We start from the raw sequence: 21,657 nt of genomic DNA on the forward strand, positions 1-21,657 counted from the left end.
ACATTTCCAAAGAGCTGTTTCTGATAGTACAATTCATAGAATCTTAGTCTGGAGGGAAGTAAATGGAAAATTAAGGTGAAATGAATATTTTAATAAAGCAGCCATGGAACAAGAAACTGCACACCGGATTTCTAATTTTCCCCAAGTATTGAGGGGAAAAGTAGACCCAAGGGAAAGAAGTGAAAATATTCATCCCAGTGGGTCGAAGACAGAAGAGCCTTCTCCCCAGGCAAAGGGATGGGGGAAAATGGTAACATAATTCATTTTTATTGAAGCCATGATGCAGTTGCTTTTTCAAACTAGCTATGTAACAAAGCAGGAAAGGTTTACACCATGGTAGTACTAAAAAGAATACAGAGAAGGGTTATGTGTGGGAAAAGGAGGGAAAACTCAGCATTTCACTGAGCACGGAGGACTCGGTCCACTGTGCTCCGAGGCAAGCTTTTGCTGGCCCTCTGCTTTCCACCCAGTCCCTCCTTCAGGAAAGCTGAGTTCAGCGTCTTCCCATTTACCCCTCAGGGGAGACTGTATCAATCCAGAGCTCCCGCCACTCCGTACAACACACGCTCCCTCTGCCTCACACCACCCTCAGCAGCAATGAAGAGAGGTCCAGAACTCAGTAAGGTCCTGGCATACTCCCAGAATCACCTCCTGCTATTTCTGGAGGATTCTGGCTTCTAACACACTGCCAGCCTGTGCAACGTGACTCCTACCATAATTCTGGTGACTTCAATATCTCCTAGTGTTTCTTGAATCACTTCTGTAACTTGGCCCCTTCTCCCCCACCGTCCAGTGATATTTTCTTCTACTTGCTTAAATCACCCATTTCTATGGTCAAAATCTTGACCTTTTCATTACCAACAGAAAAAAATCCATCCTCCATCGAACTAAACTCTCTGCCTACTTCACACCCTCACCCAAATGGCTGAATGTGGCTGCAGAAAAATGCGCAATGATGCTGACTCTTCGCACATTAAGTTCATGACCACAAACCTTGAGTGTGCAGCTTAGTGTTGTCTTGTAACTGTAATACAGTATCCTTGTCCACGTTCTCCCCCATTCTCCTAGCCAGCTCTTCTAAACCTCTTCTCTCTTCAGATCTCCAGACTCCTTGGCCTCCATCTTCCACTAATCTGCACATTTGCTTCCTGTTTCTCTGAGAAGTAGCAACAATCAGAGAGAAGCTCCTCACTTCCACATCTGGCCTGCCTGTACCTGCTTCGGGGTGGTACCCTGGCTTACTCACCACCTGCTGTCACCATCTCAGCCCAACCCTCAGCCTGGGCTCCCACCCTCCGGCCCTCCCAGCCTTCACAAGCACCGTCCACAGCTCTCTTCTCTCTCCCTCTCCATCGGTTCACTCCCGTGTCATTATTCACCATCTTAAAAACACAACATATTCCTGCCCTAAATCACAACTCCAAAGCCGACCATGAGGAGACGTCAGACAACCCGCAAATTAGAGACAGTCCACAAAATAAGGAACCCCTTCAAAAATCTTAATGAAATAAAGACAAAGAAAGGCTGTGAAACCATTTCAGAGTAAAACAGACTAAGGACAGTACAACTGAATGCAACACGTGATCCAGGATTGTCTTTTGTTACTTAAGGGTATTATTAGAACAACAGGGAAATCTGGAAAAGTCTGTAGCTTAAAGATTTCTATTGTGTTAGTGTTAATTCCCTGATTTTAATAACCACAATGTGGCCGTGCACGAGAATGCCCTTGTTTTTAGGAAGTGCGCACTGAAGCACAGCGGGCCCTCCGAATGCGGGACCAGCACCCCTGAGTTCAACCTACCACAGATGGAAACAATTCAGCAAAGAAATGGATGGTTGCATCTGTACTGAACATGGACAGACTTCTTTTTCTTGTTATTATTCCCTAAACAATGCAGAATAACATAATAACTATTTGCATAGCATTTAAGTTGTATTAGGTATTACAATCTAGTGATGATTTAAACTAGTTTTAAGACAGGCAGATTGTTTGAGCTCAGGAGTTCGAGACCAGCCTGAGCAAGAGTGAGACCCCATCTCTACTAAAAAAATAGAAAGAAATTAGCTGGACAACTAAAAATATATAGAAAAAAAATTAGCTGGGCATGGTGGCACATGCCTGTAGTCCCAGCTCCTCGGAAGGCTGAGGCAGTAGGATCACTTGAACCCAGGAGTTTGAGGTTGCTGTGAGCCAGGCTGACAACACAGCACTCTAGCCTGGGCAACAGAGTGGGACTCTGTCTCAAAACAAAAAAGGGGGGGAAACAGAAAGGGAAAAATGAAGGAAGGAAAGGAGAGAGGGAGGGAGGGAAGGAAGGAAGGAAAGAGGAAAGAAAGTCCCTATCTCCTGTCCTGATTTAAGGTCCTCTGAAAGCAGTCCTGAGACAAGGACTTATGTGTGGGTGGCTTGTTCAAGGGCATGGTCCCAGGAAGGAGCTGAGGGAGTGGGAGGAATGAAACAGGAAAGAAGGAAAAGTCTGTGCAACAGTCGAGGTCCTGTGTGGCCCACGCCACCTTGAATCCACAGAGCCACTCAGGAACTCAAGGTGCTGCCCAGCATCTACCCCAAGGGATCAACCTTCCCACGTTGCCTGGGACTGAGATATTTTCTGCGATACGGGACTTTCAGTCCCAGGCAACATGAATCAGGCGGTCACCCCAGTTTCAGGCTGCTCATCAGGAGGGTATTGGCTCCCCTGCCCTCTCAGGCCTGCCTTGCTTCAGAGAAGGAGCAGGTGCAGAAAGCAAAACACTCTCAGCATGTGCCTGACATGGGACACTGTGACCAGGAGTCCGAGCTCTTGGAGACCTGTGCACCTTAGCTGGGAAGAAACTGGGGAGTCAGTGGCACAGGAAGCAGGCACCAAAGCCTCCACAACCCCCACAGCCTCTACCCCACGTCTTCCTCCCCTTGGCGGCCTACCGCCTTGAGTCATGTATATTATACTTCCTGTCTCCACTGACTGCCACTCATCCTCTCTTAAACCCATTCCGTCAGGCTTTCACCCTCCTCACTCCATCAAAGGCTTTCTTGCCAACATCACCGTGACCTCCACACTGCACTTCCAGTGGTCACTTCTCCATCCTCCTCTTACTTGATTGATCAGCAGCATTCAGGACAGTGGATCACTCCCACCGCTGAAAACAGCTTCCCCGGGCTACCTGGATGCCCCACCTTCTCACCTTCCTCCTCCCTGCCTGCAACTTCTCAAATGTGAGTGTCCGGTGCTCAGCCCTCTTTCTCTTGGTTGTCTGCACCCTCTCCCTTGACGGTCTTAGGGTGTCATTTATGCACCAACACCTTCCAGTTTATACACCCATCCAAGACGGCTTATCTCAGCTCCAAACTCATACCTTCCATAGCCTCCTTGGAAGTGCCACTTGGATGTCCCATTAACATGCCCAAAACCAACCTCCTGATTTCTCCTTCCTCCTCTCCCCACCCCCAAGAAAAACCTGCTCCAGTCTTTCCCCCCTCGCAGCAAATGGCCACTCCATATTTCTATTTGCTGAGGTTGAACCACTTAGAGTCATCCTTGACTCTTTTCTTTCTCTTACAACCTACATCATATTCATCAACAAATTCTACTGGTTCTACCTCCGAAATATATCAAAAACTCCACCACATCTCAACACCTCCGTCACCAACCACATTGCTGCTCTAAACCACTGCATTTATTGCACAAGTGAAAGAGCTGATTCCCTACATTGACTCCCAACTCCTCTCTGACTACCATCAGTCCATGCTCAACACAAAGCCCAAAAGGATTCTCTGAAAGCATAATTCAAGTTTCTCTGTTCATCTGCTCAGATTATTCAAATGACTGTTTTACTCTAAATGAAAATCAAATAGTGTAACATCTTTATCAGAATCCTATAACAGGAAATTTACCTAGAATTCTGTCCTCATAACAAAGAGAACTGCTTCCACGTAGCCACATTTGTGTGCTCGTTGTGCACATGCCTGAATGTTTTGACATCACAGTCACACTATGGCTATGATGCTGTCCTCCGCTTTTTACACTTGACATAATAACATAATCATTTCCCATGTTCCGTATTTACTATTAAGTGACCACACTAAGGAGCCAATCAACATCCATTTACCCTACTTTTAGATATTAAAATTATCCATCATTATAAATGAACATCTTTATGCATACAGCTTTTAATTTCTTTTGCCTTATAAACAAGATAAATTATCAGAACAATTACTGAGACAAAGGATATCAAGTTGCTTTTCCAAATGTTATTGTACCAATTTTTTACTGTCACAGACTGTATATGATTATATCAGTAGGCTACCACATCACAAGCATTTCCTTTAAAAAATGCTAATTTAATCATTGAAGTGGTACTTTATCCTATTTGTAATTTCTTCCATTATTTGTAAAACTCTAAATATGTGTGACCCACGATATTTTCCTTTTGGCCTGGTACATGAGAAAGTGCAAAGTTAAGACGAATGTCCAATATATTAGCAATTTGCTAGCTTAGTTATGTAATGTACACACTGACATTCCTGCTCCATTCCAATTCATTAGTTGGCCCATATTCTTTTACTTTTCTCCTAATAGTCTCACTGCATATTTGCTTATTTTTTGAATTGTCTAAATCTTTGTTAGAGTTAGGCAGACACAGGCACATGTGTCACTGTTGGCACAACGTCACTGAAAACACCCGCACGGTCAGTGCCTCGTGCTGCAATATGAGCAAGAAAGAATTTTCGATATTGTCAAGATCCTCACCTTAATTCAAGGTTTCTCAACTTTGGCACTGTTAACCTTCTGGATCAGGTAATTCTCTGCAGCGGGGGCTGTCCTGTGCTTTGGAAGATGTTTCGTGGCACCTCTGGCCCCAACCCTGTACAGGCCAGTAGTATCCTCCCAATCTGTCCCCAGGTGTGAAGACCAAAAGTGTGTCCAGACATTGACAACTATCCCCTGAGGGACAAAATCGCCCCCTGTTGATAACTGGTGCCTTAACTAAAGGCTTTGGGCTCACAGTGAGTCACAGGTTATGCGCCAAACACAAATCTCAGGCCTCGCTTGAGGTCAGACAGGCTCAATGGCACCTCCAAGCAATGCGTGGGCTGCCCACCACTGCCGGCCTCGACTTTCCCCTGCGCTTCCCGCAGACCCGGAGCCTTGCTTCAGGAAGTTAGAACTCATCCTTCAGCCCATCTTCTCAGTGAATTCGGCTCCCTCAAATCCAGCTTCTGCACAATTGTTACCACATATCAAACCATTAGAAAGAAGTGTTTGAAAATGTAAATTAAACTTAAAAAGAGTGTTGTAAACTTAGCCATTCTGTCTCTGAAGACTAATTTTCAAACTTTCATTAAGATACTGACCTTTAAAAAACTGGAACCATAAGAAGAATCTACAACAGAGAAGATTTAAGAGACATTAGTTCAACCATCAGTGAAAACGCATTTGCTGAGTCCCTGCTTTAGTTCTAAAATCAAATGGAACACCACAGAGCCCTGGCCCAAAAGACAAGACACCCAAATAAAGAATAAATCTGAAGAAAAATGTCACTTACAATTTCCAAATCATATTTACATTAAGAAAATTCCTGGAAAAAATTTAACTGGTAAACCAAATTTCAAAAATTTGCCAAAGGATATCATATTATTTTATTAGACTCTAATTTTACCATATATTGTAAGCATTCAAGAAAGGATAGAGTGAGTGAGAAATAATTTTTTTTTAAAAAAAAGGAAAAATTTGAAGAGGGAAAAAAGTGAAATTATATTTTTTCAGATTATTTTTGAATTAATATGCCATAGGAAATGACTCAAATAATAGCAAATTGAAAATAGAGACTTCATCTTAAAAAAGATTTAGTTCTTCTTTCAATAGTATGTTAAAAATCCTATTTGAAGATCAAATTTTATAAAAGGTAAATGACCCCATATTAAATCTTAATGTAAGAGCTCCATCATTTCGTATTTGAAGCCATTCTCACCTTTTGGTGAAACATTTTGGGTCCATCACGAAATCAGCCTTCAGGGAGGCCCTGGCCAGCCCTGCCTTACCCTGGACAAAGGGCTATTTTTTCTCTTAAAAATACCACATAAAGCCACCTGCTCTAACGAGCTCATTCTCCATTTTTCTGCCAAACTCTTTACTTCATTTTCTTGTATATACTCCATGAAGAAAGAAAAAATTATATAAAAAGAAAAATTGGAGCTGGGTACCAGATTTAACTAATTAAAAACAAAGGACATTTAGTCAAATTTCAATTTCAGATAAAAAAATGAACCTTTTTTTGTACTATAAGTATGCAATATTTGGAACACACATACATTAAAAATTTATATGTAGTTTATTTAAAATTCAAATTTAACTGAATTTCCTGTATTTTATCTGACAGCTGTGGTAGTTGGGATAAAAAAAATGGGGCAGGACCACTGTGGCCACCTGTTGATTAACAAAGCCTGCAGCAGACAGTGACTCCGTATGTGAAGGTAGGAAACTGGCCGACTCTCTCTGAGACGCAAACTTCTCCATTTGTAAGCTGAAATTTCTAAGATCTGTATCCATTCTAACTTTCTCTATTGTCGATTTATAAGTAATAGTTGAAGCCTTTTATGATGTGGATATTCTTTATAATGAAAAGAAATTACTTTTGTTTAGGGAATAATCTGCCCAATAGTACAAAAGGTTTGTAATCAAAGCAAGCTAATCATCCAAGACCAGAATTAAAGTGTTATTAACATGGAAAAGATCAGTCCAAGTCTTCAAAGAGGAGGAAAGGAATCAGGAGTGTGTGCGTGTGTGTGTGTGTGTGTGTGTGTGTATTTGGGAAAGGTGGGAACAGATTTTAAACATAGATGAAAAGAAAGTGATAAAGGAAGACAACAATAGAAGAAAGTGAAGGAGTAGGAAGAGTAGAGGGAGAGTAACTGTGGAGACAAAGCTAGGATGGGCTGCAGCCTCTGAAGGTTGTATAGCATGTGCACTGCACAAAGTACCTTTCCAGGAAGAGGGGAAGGGAGAATCCAGCCCCACCCTCCACAACTGGCCACAGGTGCTGGCCTCACGCATCAGAGGGTGCACCCTTTTCTAAGACCTATGACAAGAGATTAGCACACTAAGGGTTTAAGGATTTCAGAAACATTCTGGGTTTTCACAGCCTTCTTGGGAGCTCTCCCTAAACTGTGTCCGGGTAAGGTAGTGTCACAGTTATGAAAGATTTACTTGCCTGGAGTCTTGGATCGTTCTTTCCAAAGTTTTTGTAAGTTTTTTGCCTTGTCCATCATTCTACAAATTTCCTCGACCAGGTCTTGTATCTCTTTTAAAAAGGCAAGGCTGTTGACCTTCTTGTGTTCAGTTGCAGTTTGGAACCTAGACAAACTTTAAATAAATAGAATAAATATAAATAGAATAAAATAAGTGGAACTCTTTTATAAGAATAAGTTTCCTTGGTGGTTTTAAGGTTCTTGATACTCAACATCAAATTCTTTTTAGCTCATACCAATTTATATTCCCACCAGCTACCCCTTAGAAGTAGGCCATTTTACCTGGCCCTTGTTCAAAACAGAAATTATCATTTAAAAAAATCTTTGTGAATTTAAACTTATAAAATTGTTCTCATTCTCTGTATTATCTGTATAAAGCTCAGCCATCTTTATATGTTTGTTAGCCATTTAATTTTTTAAAATTTATGCAACACATGCAGCATGCCCTGTGCAAGGTGTTGGGAATAAATATATCAGTGAACAGAACAGAACAGAACAGACATGGCCTCTGCATGAGAAGGAGACAGAAAGAATTATGGGTGAAGATAAATGCTATGAGATAGGGAGTGAGTGGAAAAGTCTGTCGTAGAAAAGATGTTTGTGGCAGGTGTCTGAGAGGAGGCGATGTTAAGGTTAAGAATGTTAAGATGTTAAGAAACCTGAAAGCTGAAATGGTTCAGCATTGGACAGAACTGGGAGAGTGTGTTCTGGGCAGAAGGAGCAGGTGCAAAGTGTCTTTGGGGTATGGTGGGGGTGTGGAAGGGGAGGTGTAAGCTGATGGGGCCAGAAAACACCAGGCTGGATCAGTCGTGGGAAAGACTTTGCTGGGCATAAGAGCAGTTGGGGAGCTTGAACAGATTTCATCAGGGACAGCATGGTCTAATTTCAATTTTAAAACAGCCCTATAGCAACACTCAAAAATCAATTAATGTAATCTGTCACATCAACAGACTGAAAAGGAAAAATCATATGAGCATATCAGTAGATGCAGAGAAATCATTTGACAAAATCCAACACTCATCCGTGATAAAAAAAAAAAAAAAAAAGAAAGAAAAGAAAAACCCACAAAAAAATGCCCTGTAAAGGAGAAATAGAGAGAAACTTGACAATCGGAACCTCAAAGCTTTCCTAATAAGATCAGGAGCAAGGCAAGGATGTCTCCTCTCACCATTCCTTTTCAACATGGTGCTAGGAATCCAAGCTAATGCAATAAGACAAGAAAAGGAAATAAAAGATGTACATATTGAGAAGGAAGAAATAAAACTATCTTTGTTCCCAGATGACATGATGGTCTATGTAGAAAATCTGAAAAAAATGACCAAAAAAATCTCCTGAAATAGTGATGTTAATCTTTCTATGCCTGGCTTACTTCACTTAACATAATGACCTTCAGTTCTCCAATATCCAATAGCAGAGTAGCGTAACTATAAGTAACAGTAATATATTTTATATTTCAAAATAGCCAGAAGAAAGGACTTGAAATGCTTCCAACATAAAGAAATGATAAATACTGAAGGCGATGGATACCCTAAATACCCTGACCTGATCATTACCCATTCTATGAATGTAACAAAATATCACATGTATCCAATAAATACATACAAATATTATGTATTAATAAAAAAATTTAAAAAGAAAAAAAACTCATGGAACTAAGTGATTAAAGCAAGGTTGCAGAATACATAGTTAAACTATAAAAACCAATTGCTTTCCTATATACCAGCAATCAACATGTGGAATTTGAAATTAAAAGAGCCCTCTGGCTGCAGGATGAGAAAAGGAGTCAGGAGGATAAGAATGGAGAAGGGGTTGCATCTTTAAAGAAAGAGGACAAAGACACAGAAAGGCTCAAGATCCACATGGACTGAGGGGACCTGTAATGAAGTGGATGTGGGTGTATTAACCGTGTCTTTTGTTTTTGGTACTTCTGATGCTTTGACATCTTGGGGCCTTACTGGCCCTGGAAGCCCCTCGCAGGGTTAGCCAGTTCCTAGAGATGGCAAACCCCGTGCCAGACAGTCACTTCCGTGTCTGCGTGTCTCACCACACCTGATTCCCTTTAGAGAGAGGGAATCAAGAAGGACTTCCAGGGTGCCAGGAGGAATAAACAGGGGATGGTGGCTTCTCCTCAAGAGTGGAGAGCAGCTGTGCAGGGTGGAAATACAGGCCTGGTAAGACTCCAGTTTGCAGTGCCCACCAGACAGCCACGGAGATAAGCCAGAGGGCCCTTTATCCATGGATCTGGGGATCAGAAGGTCAGGCTTCAGTGTACTGGATGTTCAAGGCCTTTATCCATTTTTCTATTGAGATGTTTAGAGTCTTCCTCATTTACACATATGATCTGTTTATGTTTTAAGTATAGTATAACTTTATCACTTTGTTAAGAAATATTTTCTCCAGTTTTTTATTTGCCTTAATTTTATTTTAGTTTTGAGTAATTTACTCCTAGAAGATAACAATAGACATAAAACATGTAAAAAATAATGTCTATAAGAACAGTGTTTAGCAGAGTAAAATACCAGAAACAATATAAATGCCCGAGTATAGGAAAATGGTTAAATAAATAACAGCATATGTTTTAGAAGGGATTTTCCTTCACCTATAAAAATAGGCTCCTAGAAACTTATTCCTTCAGGGATGTTCAGACTTGAGTGTGCTGACAGATCACGCGGGAAACTTGATAAAAACACAAGTTCTCGGCGCCATCTGCCACCGGCTCCCATTGACTGGGTCTAGAGGCTGGCCAGGACTCTGCATTGAACCCACACCTCCTAGCAGTTCTGACACAGATGGTCCACAGACTCACCTAACCCTAACATTGTGGGAAAATTCAGACTCTGTAATACTAACTAGAAAATGATAATAAAATTACTGTATTTTCTTAACAATAAATATCATGTATGCAAAATTTTTTTTAACTAGTTAACAAGAGAAAACATTTTCATGACCTTAGAAATCAACACTGTGTACCCTGTCTAGATTTAATCTCAAATCCAATGGAATTTATTTTCAATCAGTAAGAAACTACTGGTTTGAAATAAAATTGGAAATCATGCCACAAGTTGCTGAAAGCTTGTTAAAGTAACCAAGAGTCCAATTAAATTTAGCATATCCAAAGGGGAAAAAATGTAAAATTGAGGAGAATTTTTCCTGATTAGAAATTATAGAACCTTTTAGTCTTTTTAAAAATCCTATGCCTTTAATTTACAAATTAGAGAATATTGTGAAAATGAATTAACAGTTGTCAACATGTAAATTTACCATGAAATAATAAAAAGCTTGCATGACAGAGGAAGCAAAATCTCTTTCACAAATACCATTACTTAACTCTCACAACCTATAATGAAGTCAGAGCAGGTTCAGTAAATATTCACTGATGAATAAAATAAATTCAATGACTTTCAGGTCACAGCCATTTAGAGATGAGGAAGTAAGGCCCAGCCCATCAGGGTGAATCTGTTCAAAGCAAGTGGGCAGTTGGCAGCAAAGCCAGGTCTGGAGCCCAGTGTGCCCAGCGCTCGCTCAGGGCACCTTTTGTTAGAGGTGCTGCTACCCTTGCCTGAAATCTCACCCTTTAAAGAGTGGCCTTCAACTTGGGTGGGTTAGATTTCCAAAAGCTCAACAAGAAATCAGTTACTACTTTTCTTTTGAGGCCTCATGTTAAATGCTAAAAACGAGCTCTGAAAGCTGTGAACCGCGACTCAGGCTCTCGGGCCTCACCCAAACGTGACTCTTTCCTGGGAAACCAGAGAATTATCGGATTATAGAGATTGATGTAAGTCAAGATGAGTTTCCCCTGTAATAATAGACTGGTCTTATGTTCTTTTTCTAATTATTATTTCAAAAGTGCCTCAATTTCTTCTTAAGATCAGATTGTGAACTGTCACTAACATGAGAAATGTTTATAGCATAAAATATATAAGAAAATCATTGGCCGGGCGCGGTGGCTCACGCCTGTAATCCTAGCACTCTGGGAGGCCGAGGCGGGTGGATCGCTCGAGGTCAGGAGTTCGAGACCAGCCTGAGCAAGAGCGAGACCCCGTCTCTACTAAAAATAGAAAGAAATTATATGGACAACTAAAAATCTATATAGAAAAAATTAGCCGGGCATAGTGGTGCATGCCTGTAGTCCCAGCTACTCGGGAGGCTGAGGCAGTAGGATCGCTTAAGCCCAGGAGTTTGAGGTTGCTGTGAGCTAAGCTGACGCCACGGCACTCACTCTAGCCTGGGAAACAAAATGAGACTCTGTCTCAACAAAAAAAAAAAAAAAGAAAATCATTGATTAAATGTTACTTTTCATGTGCATGTGTGAGGGAGAGAGAGAGAATTTCAGGGGACCGGGGAAATCCCAGGACTGTGATAGGATTTGGTTGCAGAGCAATTTCCTTCTTCCTGAGTCCTGTTCGTTCGTTCGTTCGTTCTTTCTTTGTTTCTTTCTTTCTTTCTTTATTTTTGTTTGTTTTTCAGCTCATTATGGGGGTACAAAAGATCAGGCTATATACATTGCCCATGCCTCCCCATCCCCCCAAGTCTGAGCTTCAATTGTGTCCATTCCCTAGACCGTGCACATCACACTCATCATGTAGGTGTGCAGACATTTGTCGTATAATGCTCGGCCTGGCCAGGTCGGAGAGGGCTTGGAGATTAGAATGCAGGAGGACGAGAGATGGCCACCTGCAGAGATGAGTAAACTTTCTCAGACTTCAGACTGGCACCGAGAATCACCTTCTCAAAGGGCCAAGAACCAAATCTTGCACCTGAAAACACTCCCGCAATTCCACAAAGGAGCTGCCTGAGGATGCGGGAAGTGGAAGGGGCCTCGGGAAGTGGAAGGAGCCTCGGAAATCATCGTTCAGGCCCACCCGTCAGTTTGAAGATGAGCTAACTGAGACCCAGTGAGAGTTCCCCTGGAGTCAAAATATTTTCACGCTGTGTTGCCCTGGGAAAATCATCTTTAAAATAATATCACAATAAATCCTCCTAATAGGATTGTGAGGATCAGCCGGCACTCAGCTCTCTGTAAATAAGAATGAAGGACAGTTGCAACAGTACAGCTAACGCTGAGATATGTGCGTTTTCAGCAGAGATGCGACAAGAATGAATGAGCAACATAAAGCAATATGAATATTTTTCCTATTACAATTTTCACTAATTTTTACTTACATAAATAGAACAAGTTCTTATTGAATTAGAATTATTTCTAAGACAACCAGAACCAAAGGCAGAAGTAACTCTCTAGAACACTGCCCTGGCAGACCCACGTTACTCCTCGCCTTTATCTGGGCCGGCGAAGAGGCAGCACCCATGGGAACACCTTCCCAGGAGTAAGGCTGGCTGGCTCTGAGCCCGGCCTGGCCGTCTCCAACCGGGGCAGGGGTGCACCAGGGGAGCATCTGAGGATGAAGCAGCTTTTGAGATCTATAGTAGGACAAGAGTCTAGAGTGGAATTTGAGGAACTCTCATTTGACAAAACAAGAAGGAGCAAGAATTCTTTGGGACTTTCTTTAGGTCTGTTTAGAAAGAAAATGATCCAAACTCCAGATCAGAAACAATGGCTCTAAGTGCTTGAGGGGATTTCAGAATCTCTGTCTACACCCTTGGCTCCCCTGCGTGGGTGCGTTCTTACCAGAGATTTCCAACCCAGTCATCATTCTAAAATATCAATGGAAAGAGGTTGTTCAATCAATATTTGACAGCTTTTTCTCTGGACATAAGAAATTTCTTTTTATTGGACTTAGATTTTTATTGACACAGAACAATTTTCAGCTTAAAAGACTACCAATAAACTATAAAAAAGAACTTCTATTAAGGCATGAACTGAAACTCTGCTAAGCAATAAAAAGGATGAACTGTTGGCACATGCAAGAAGATGGATGGATCTTAAAAGCAGTATGCTTGGTGGAAAAAAAACAAATCAATCTCATAAGATCACGTTCTCTAAGATTCCATTACATAGCACCTCATAATTATAAAACTATAGAGATGGAAAAACAAGCACCACATGTACTCACCAGCAGATTGGTTTCCCTGATCATCACCTAAGTACACATTTAGGAATAACACCAATTGGGTGTCGGACTGAGGTGGGGGGTGGGGAGAGGGGATGGGTGTATAACTACATGATGAGTGCGTTGCGCACCATCTGGGGAATGGTCATGCTTGAATGTTCTGACTCGGGGGGGTTGGGGGGTAGGGGAGGGGATGGGGTATAACTACATGATGAGTGCAATGCGCACTGGCTGGGGAATGGACACGCTTGAAGTTCTGACTCGGGGGATTGGGCGGGACATGGGCAGTGTATGTGGCCTGAACTTTTGTACCCCCATGATGATAAGCTGAAATAAATGAAAAAAAAAAAAAAACTATAGAGATGTAGAGCAGAATGTGACTGCTGAGGACAAGGTGGTGATGGTGGGTCAAAGTGACTATACAAGAGTAGCATGAGAAAATTTTTTGTGTTGATTGAATAGTTCTATATTTTAATTGTGGTAGTGATTACATGAACCTGTGCAAGGGATCAAACTGCACAGAAATACACACACACACATATACCAACACAAGTGCATGTAAAAACTGATAAAAACAGAATAAGGTCTGCTGTCTACTTAACACTATTGTACTAATGTCAGTTTCCTGGTTTTGACGTTGTACTGTAGTTATATAAGAAGTCAATATTTGGGGAAGCCCAATGAAGGGTTCACGGGACTATATAGAGTATTTCACAACTTCCTGGGAGTCTATAATTACTTCAAAATGAAAGTTAGAAAATAAACAAAGTAAAAAAAAAAAAAATGACAAACTCAGGAAAAAATATTTACAACTCATATCACCAAGGGGTTAAGTCCTTAATAGGTAAAGAGTCTCTAAAAACCAAGAAGAAAAATAATGAACCAAGAGAACAAGGGAAAAGGGACATGAATAAATACTTATCAGGAAGATAATTATAAATTGTAGATAGAGATATAGAAATAGGTTCAGCATCTGAATAAGAAAATAAAATTAAATATGAATAAGAAAAATGAAATTTAAACTTGACTGAGATATAATTTCTTATACATCAGATTGAAAGAAATCTAAAAGTTCAACACCATCCTCTACTGGTTTCACTAGGAAAAGAGATATCTTCATATATTGAAATTGAGAATGCAGACTCTTACAATCCCATAAAGGAGCATTTGGAGAAGAGCATCAAAATCAAATACATATTTAGCTCTTGACCTGTAATTCTACTTTTAGGAATCATTCCTACATATAAATGAATTATCATAAGCCATTAGGAATTGGCATAAACCAGTATAAACTGGCATGAGCCATTAGAAAAGTACAACAAAAAGGTATGGTTAATAAGTCAGTAGTCAAGAAAAATGGAATAAGAAAAACTTAATTTACAAAAACAAAGAAAATAAAGAAAAAAGCAGGAGTAAAAAAGAGATGGCAAAAGTAGAAAACAAGTGGTGATATTTAAATGTGACATATTAAATATAAATGGTTTAAACATTGAAGGGCAAAGATCATGTGATTATATACTGTCTAATTTTAAATATAAAGACACATATAGCTAAAAAGTAAAAAGATGGAAAAATATATATCATGCAAATACTAATCAAAACAAAGCCTCAGCATATAGGTAAATATCAAACAAAGTTGACTTCAAAACAACACAAAGACAAATGAGATAGTAGGTTGGTGCAAAAGTAATTGCGGTTTTAGCATTTTTTGAAATTTGCCATTTGATATTGGAATACATTCTTAAATAAATCTGGTTATGTTATACATCATTTTAATGCACATTTCTTGCTTTACTTTTTTTGCTAATGACTTATTACTTGCTTTTTATTTGATATTTATTTTAGAGTATGGAAATGATGTCAGACAGAAAGCAAATTCAAGTGATTTTCTTGTTCGAGTTCAAAATGGGTCGTAAAGCAGCAGAGATAACTTGCAACATCAACAATGCATTTGGCCCAGGAACTACTAAGGAATGTACAGTGCAGTGGTGGTTCAAGAAGTTTTGCAAAGGAGACAAGAGACTTGAAGATGAAGAGCGCAGTGGCCGGCCATCGGAAGTTGAAAACTACAAATTGAGAGCAATCATCGAAGCTGATCCTCTTACAACTACACAAGAGGTTGCAGAAGAACTCAACGTAGACCATTCTATGGTCATTCAGCATTTGAACCAAATTAGAAAGGTGAAAAAGCTCAATAAGTGGGTGCCTCGTGAGCTGATCGAAAATCCAAAAAAATCATCATTTTGAAGTGTGTTCTCTTATTGTATGCAACAATGCCGAACCATTTCTTAATCAGATTGTGATGTGCAATAAAAAATGGATTTTATACAACCGGTGATGACCAGCTCAGTGATTGGACTGAGAAGAAGCTCCAAAGCACTTCCCAAAGCCAAACTTACACCAAAAAAGGTCATGGTCACTGGTGGTCTGCTGCCGGTCTGATCCACTACAGCTTTCTGAATCCTGGTGAAATCATTACATCTGAGAAGTATGTTCAGAAAATCAATGAGATGCACCAAAAACTACAACACCTGCAGTCAGCATTGGTCAACAGAAAGGGCCCAATTCTTCTCCACGATAATGCCTGACCCACATATCGCACAACCAACACTTCAAAAGTTAAATGAATTGGGCTATGAAGTTTTGCCTCATCCGCCATATTCACCTGACCTCTCGTCACCAACTACCACTTGTGCAAGCATCTCGACAACTTTTTTTCAGGTACAAATCTGTAGGAAACTCTTTCTACATTTTCTAAAATATAAAGCTAAGGGACTTAGACATACCATTGTTCAACTACAATAGGTGAGGTTGATATTAAACCACTGTGCTGAATAAATGAACAGACACACCACATTTCTCAATTAAAAGTCTTAATTGTAAAAGATGGAGAATTGGTGGCTGTGTTAGTGTGCCTTACCCACTTGGAAAGAGCAAAATAGTGTGTAAAGATTAACACTGTGCACTTTTATCCAAGAAGGAACATAGGAGCCCAACAGAAAAAGTGAAAGAAACTTTGGATACTTTCAATGGAGTGGGAGGCAGCAGCGCTCCCCCTGGATCAGGCAAAATACTGAGCCTTCAGAGGCTTCAGGGTGAGAGAGAGTCTCTGTGTGATATGCATTTTCACTGGGGAGCTCCTTGACCCTACCAGCACTGGGTCTGATTTGGTGGGAGGTGGGAGTCTGTGAGAAGGAACAACATCAGAAAGTGTGTTGTGTGTGCTCACAGATCCCAGCACTAATTAAGGAAGACTTTCCTGATCCTAACTCATAGCAGACCTCACAGAAATCTGCCAGGTAACTTAGGCAGCGGTCACAGATTGAGAGCGGCCTCGTACTGAGATCTGCAATCTAATCTCAAGTGGGGACAAATCCCCATGGCCAGAACTGAGAGGCAAGCGAGGTGTGGGCTTTTGCTGCAGGTGCAGGAACTGGGCATTTGCCCAGACTGGGAGGAATGTGGCCTGTGAGCTATAATTTATGTCCTGGGTGGGCATCCTTGCTGCCTGGGGCAATTTCCACCACATTAAGACTATTTATTAACAAGAAAATCTTACAGAGTCTGCACCACGCCCCCACCACCCCCAGCAGGGTCATGCTTGCTTGGGAGACCTGAGGGAGGCCAGTCTGGTCCAGCTCCACCCAGCTTCAACCCCCTCTGGGACTGAGAGCCAAGCCAAGGCCACTGGCCTATCAGAGAGTTTCTTCAGGTTAGAAAAGATCAAACATATACCCTACTGATACTGCCACAGGCAAATTTTACCTGCAAGCACCTGGAGGGTGAACTGCATAACACAATATAAGCCTGCTGACACAAATGCACAGCACTTGGGAATGAGATAAACTTCTCAAGACCTCGACCTCTCCATCTCTGCATGAGGCCAAGACCCTACTCACATGCCCTGTACACCATTACTATAACCAGCATTTGAGAAAACCACCATGCTAAGGCCACCAATAAATTCATACATAGCTTTGGACCCTGAAAGCACCTAGAAGCAAAGCCAAATGACCCTACCCAATGTACATTACAGTCACAACCTGAAAGCAGGAAAGAAGCAGTCCTGTCCAAATGATGGTAAATTCAGAACTAAGAAATGACAGTTTCTCCAGGTAAGATGGAATCAGCATAATAATTCTGGCAATATTAAAAAAAAAAAGGTGTAGTATCACACTCCCAAGGGATCACACTAGCTTTCTAGCAATGGATCCTAACCAAAATGAAAATTCTGAAATGCAAGATAAAGAATTCAAAATATGGGTTGTAAGGAAGCTCAATGAGATTTAAGAGAAATCTAAAAACCAATGCAAAGAAATCAGAAAATTAATTTAGGATATGAGCAAGAAATTTAGCAAAGAGGTAGACACTTTAAAGAAAAAACAAACAGGACTTACAGAAATGAAAAATTCATTGGAGAAATTAAAAAATACAATCAAAAACTACAACAATAGACTAGACCAAGCAGGAAAAAAATCTGAGAACTTGAAGACAGTTCTTTGGAATTAATCCAGTCAAACAAAAATAAAGAAAAAAGATTTTTAAAAAATGAACAAAGCCTTGAAGAACTATAGGATTATGTAAAGTGTCTGAACCTATAAATCACAGATACTCCCAAGGGAGAATAAAAATCAAAGAGTTTGTAAAATCTGTCTGAGAGAATAATTGAGAAGAACTTCCCTAATCTTGCTAGAGATTATATCTTGCATCCAGATACAAGAGAAAGAACTCCAGGGAAATACACTGCAAGAAGGACTTCATAAAGACATGTAGTTATCGTACGATCTAAAATCAGTGTAAAGGGGAAAAAAATTCTAAAATCAGCAAGAAAAAAGTACCAGTGAAGGAAATTTCATCAGACTAACAGCAGACTTCTCAGCTGAAAACTTACAAGTCAGAAGACTTGTTAAAGAGAAAAGACATTTGACCATAAATTTTGTATCCTAAACAAATAAGTTTCAGAAGTGAAGGAGAAATAAAGTCTTTCTCAGACAAGCAAATGCTGAGGGAATTCAGCACCACTAGACTGGCCCTACAAGCAATGGACAAGGAAGTTCTAACCATGAAAACAAAAGATCAATGTTTGCCATTATAAAAAATATATGAAAATATAAAAATCACAAGTCTAATAAAACAATCACACAAATGAGACTACAAAGCAACTAGATAACAATTAACATTATGATAGAAACAAACATCACGTATCATTATTAACATTGAATGTCAATGGATTAAATGCTCCACTTAAAAGATACAGATTGGTAGAATGGATTTAAAAAAATGATCCAACAATGTGGTGCTTACAAGAAACCCACCTCACTAATAAAGACACTTATAGACTGAAAGTAAATGGATGGAAAAAGATATTCCATGCCAACAGAAAAAAAAGTGAACAGGAGTAGCTATGCTGATATCAAATAAAATAGACTTTAAATCAATAACAGTAAAAATAGTTAAAGATGGTTATTATGTAATGATAAAGGGATCAATTCAATCAGAAGATATAAAAGTCCTAAATATATGCACCCAACACCAGGGCATCCAGATTCATTAAATAAACATTACTAGATCTAAGAAAAGAGATAGACAGCAATACAATAAATATTGTGAAACTTCGACACCTCACTGGCAGCACTTGACAGATATCACAACAGAAAATCAATAAAGAAACACTGGACTTAAGTTGGACATTAGACTAAATGACCTAACTGATGTAACAGGACATTCTACCCAAGAACTGAAGAATATACATTCTTCTCATCAGCGCACAGAACATTCTCTAAGATAGACCATACATTAGCCTATAAAACAAGTCTCAATAAATTTTAAAAATCAAAATCATATCAAGTATTTTTTGGACCAAAGTGGAATAAAACTAAAAATCAATTCCAAGAGAAACTCTCAAAACTACACAAATTCATGGAAATTAAACAACCTGCTGCTGAATGATCTTTGGGTCAATGATATAATCAATCAAGATGGAAATTTTAGAATTTTTTTAAATGAATGATGATAATGACACAAGTTACCAAAATCTTTGGGATACAGTAAAAGCAGCGCTAAGAGGGAAGTTTACAGCACTAGATGCCTACATCAAAAGACAGAAAGATCACAAATTAACAACCTAACATCACACTTCAAAGAACTAGAAAAACAAGAATAAATCAAACCCAAAGCTAGCAGAAGACAAGAAATAACAAAGATCAGAGCAGAACTAAACAAAATTGGAACCAAAATATAATATAAAGGGTCAATAAAACAAAAACCTGTTTCCTTGAAAAGATAAATGAAATTGGTAAAACACTAGTTAGATTAACCAAGAAAAGAAGAGAGAAGATTCAAATAAACTCAATCAGAAATGAAAAACAGAGACATTACAATTGATACCACAGAAATACCAAAGATCATCTGAGACTACTATGGAAACCTCTACACACAAAAACTAGAAAATCTAGAGGAAATGGATAACATCCTGGAAACATGCAACCCCCCCCCCAAGCTTGAATCAGGAAAAAACAGAAATCCTGAACAGAGCAATAATGAGTGGTGAGATTGAATCAGTAATTTAAAAAAAAAAAAACTCTCAAGAATAAAAAGCCCAGGACCAGATGGATTCACAGCAGAATTCTACTAAAAGTACAAAGAACTAGTACCAATCCTACTGAAACTATTCCAAAAGATCAAGAAGGAGGGAATCCTCCCTAACTCATTCTACAAAGCCAATATCACCCCAATACCAAAGCCAGGAAAGTACACAACAAAAAGAATAAAACTGCAGACCAATATCCTTGATGAACATAGATGCAAAAATCTTCAACAGAATAGTAGCACACTGAATCCAAACAGGACATCAAAAAAATAATTCACCAAAATCAACTGAATTTCATCCTAGAGATGCAAAGATGGTTCAACATACCAAATCAGTAAATGGGATTCACCACAAAAACAGAATTAAAACCAAAAACCATATGATCATCTCAATAGAGACACAAAAAAGATTCAGTAAAATCCAGCATTCATTCATGATAAAAAAAAAAAAACACTCAACAAACTAGGTATAGAAGGAACATACATCAAAATAATAAATGCCATATATGACAAACTCATGACCAGTATCATACTGAGTGGGGAAAAGTTGAAAGCATTTCCCATAAGAACTGAAACAAGACAAGGATGCCACTTTGATCACTCCTATTCAACATAGTACTGTAAGTCCTAGCCAGAACAATCAGGCAAGAAAAAAAATAAAAGACATCCAAATTGAAAAAGAGGAAGTCAAACTGTCTCTGTTTGCCAATGTTATGATCCTATACCTGGAAAACCCTAACGGCCCCTCCAAAAGACTTCTAGATTTGATAAGTGAATTCAATAAAGTCTGAGGTTACAAAATTTTATTGAACACAAATTAGTGGCATTTCTATATGCCAATAACAACCAAGCTGAGAATCAAGTCAAGAACTCAATACTATTTATAATACCTGCAAAAAACCAAAGTATCTAGGAATATAGTTAACCAAGCAGGTGAAAGATCTCTACCAGGGGAACTATAAAACACTTATGAAAGAAATCTATGACACAAACAAATGGGAAAACATTTCATGCTCATAGATTGCAAGAATCAATATTGTGAAAATGACCATACTGCCCAAAGTAATTTACAGAGTCAATGTAATTTCTATCAAAATGTCTTCATCATTTTTCACAGAATTAGAAAACACAACCCTAAATTTCACATGGAACCAAAAAAGAGCCCAAATAGCCAAAGCAATCCTAAACAAAAAAACAAATCTGGAGTCATATTACCTGACTTCAAATTATACTACATGGCTACAGTAACTAAAACAGCATGGAACTAGTATAAAAGTAGACACATAGATCAATGGAACAGAATAAGGAACCCAGAAATAAAACTATTTACTTACAACCAACTGATCTTCAACAAAGCAGACAAAAACATACACTGGGGAAATGACACCCAATTTAATAATGTTCTGGGAAAATTGGATAGCCTCATGCAGATGAATGAAACTGGATTCCTACCCCTCACTATATACAAAACTTAACTCAAGGTGGATTAAAGACTTAAATGTAAGACCTGAAACCATAAAAGGTCTAGAATAAAATCTAGGAAAAGTTATTCTCAACATTGACCTAGGCAAAGAATTTATGACTAAGACTCCAAAATCAAATGTAACAAAAATAAAAATAGACAAATAGGACTTCATTAAACTAGAAAGTTTCTGCACATCAAAAGGAATAATCAACAGAGTAAATGGACAACCTAAAGAATGAGAAAAATATTTGCAAACTAAATATTCTACAAAAGACTAATACCCAAAAACAGCAAGGCACTCAAATCAACAAGAAAAAAAAAAAAAACATTAAAAAGTAAGCAAACCACAT

General features: G+C 39.2%; 1 protein-coding gene across 1 annotated transcript in view; it reads right to left on the reverse strand.

The window, feature by feature from the left end:
- Nucleotides 1-21,657, reverse strand: part of ABCA13 (ATP binding cassette subfamily A member 13) — a 459,896-nt gene that overhangs the window by 410,071 nt on the left and 28,168 nt on the right. Inside the window, 2 exon segments of the mRNA XM_069462020.1 lie at nucleotides 5,354-5,382; nucleotides 7,210-7,361. Of these exon segments, the coding sequence (XP_069318121.1) occupies nucleotides 5,354-5,382; nucleotides 7,210-7,361 (181 nt within the window).

The sequence above is a fragment of the Eulemur rufifrons genome, chromosome 29 (assembly GCF_041146395.1).
Source record: "Eulemur rufifrons isolate Redbay chromosome 29, OSU_ERuf_1, whole genome shotgun sequence".
Lineage (NCBI taxonomy): Eukaryota > Metazoa > Chordata > Mammalia > Primates > Lemuridae > Eulemur > Eulemur rufifrons.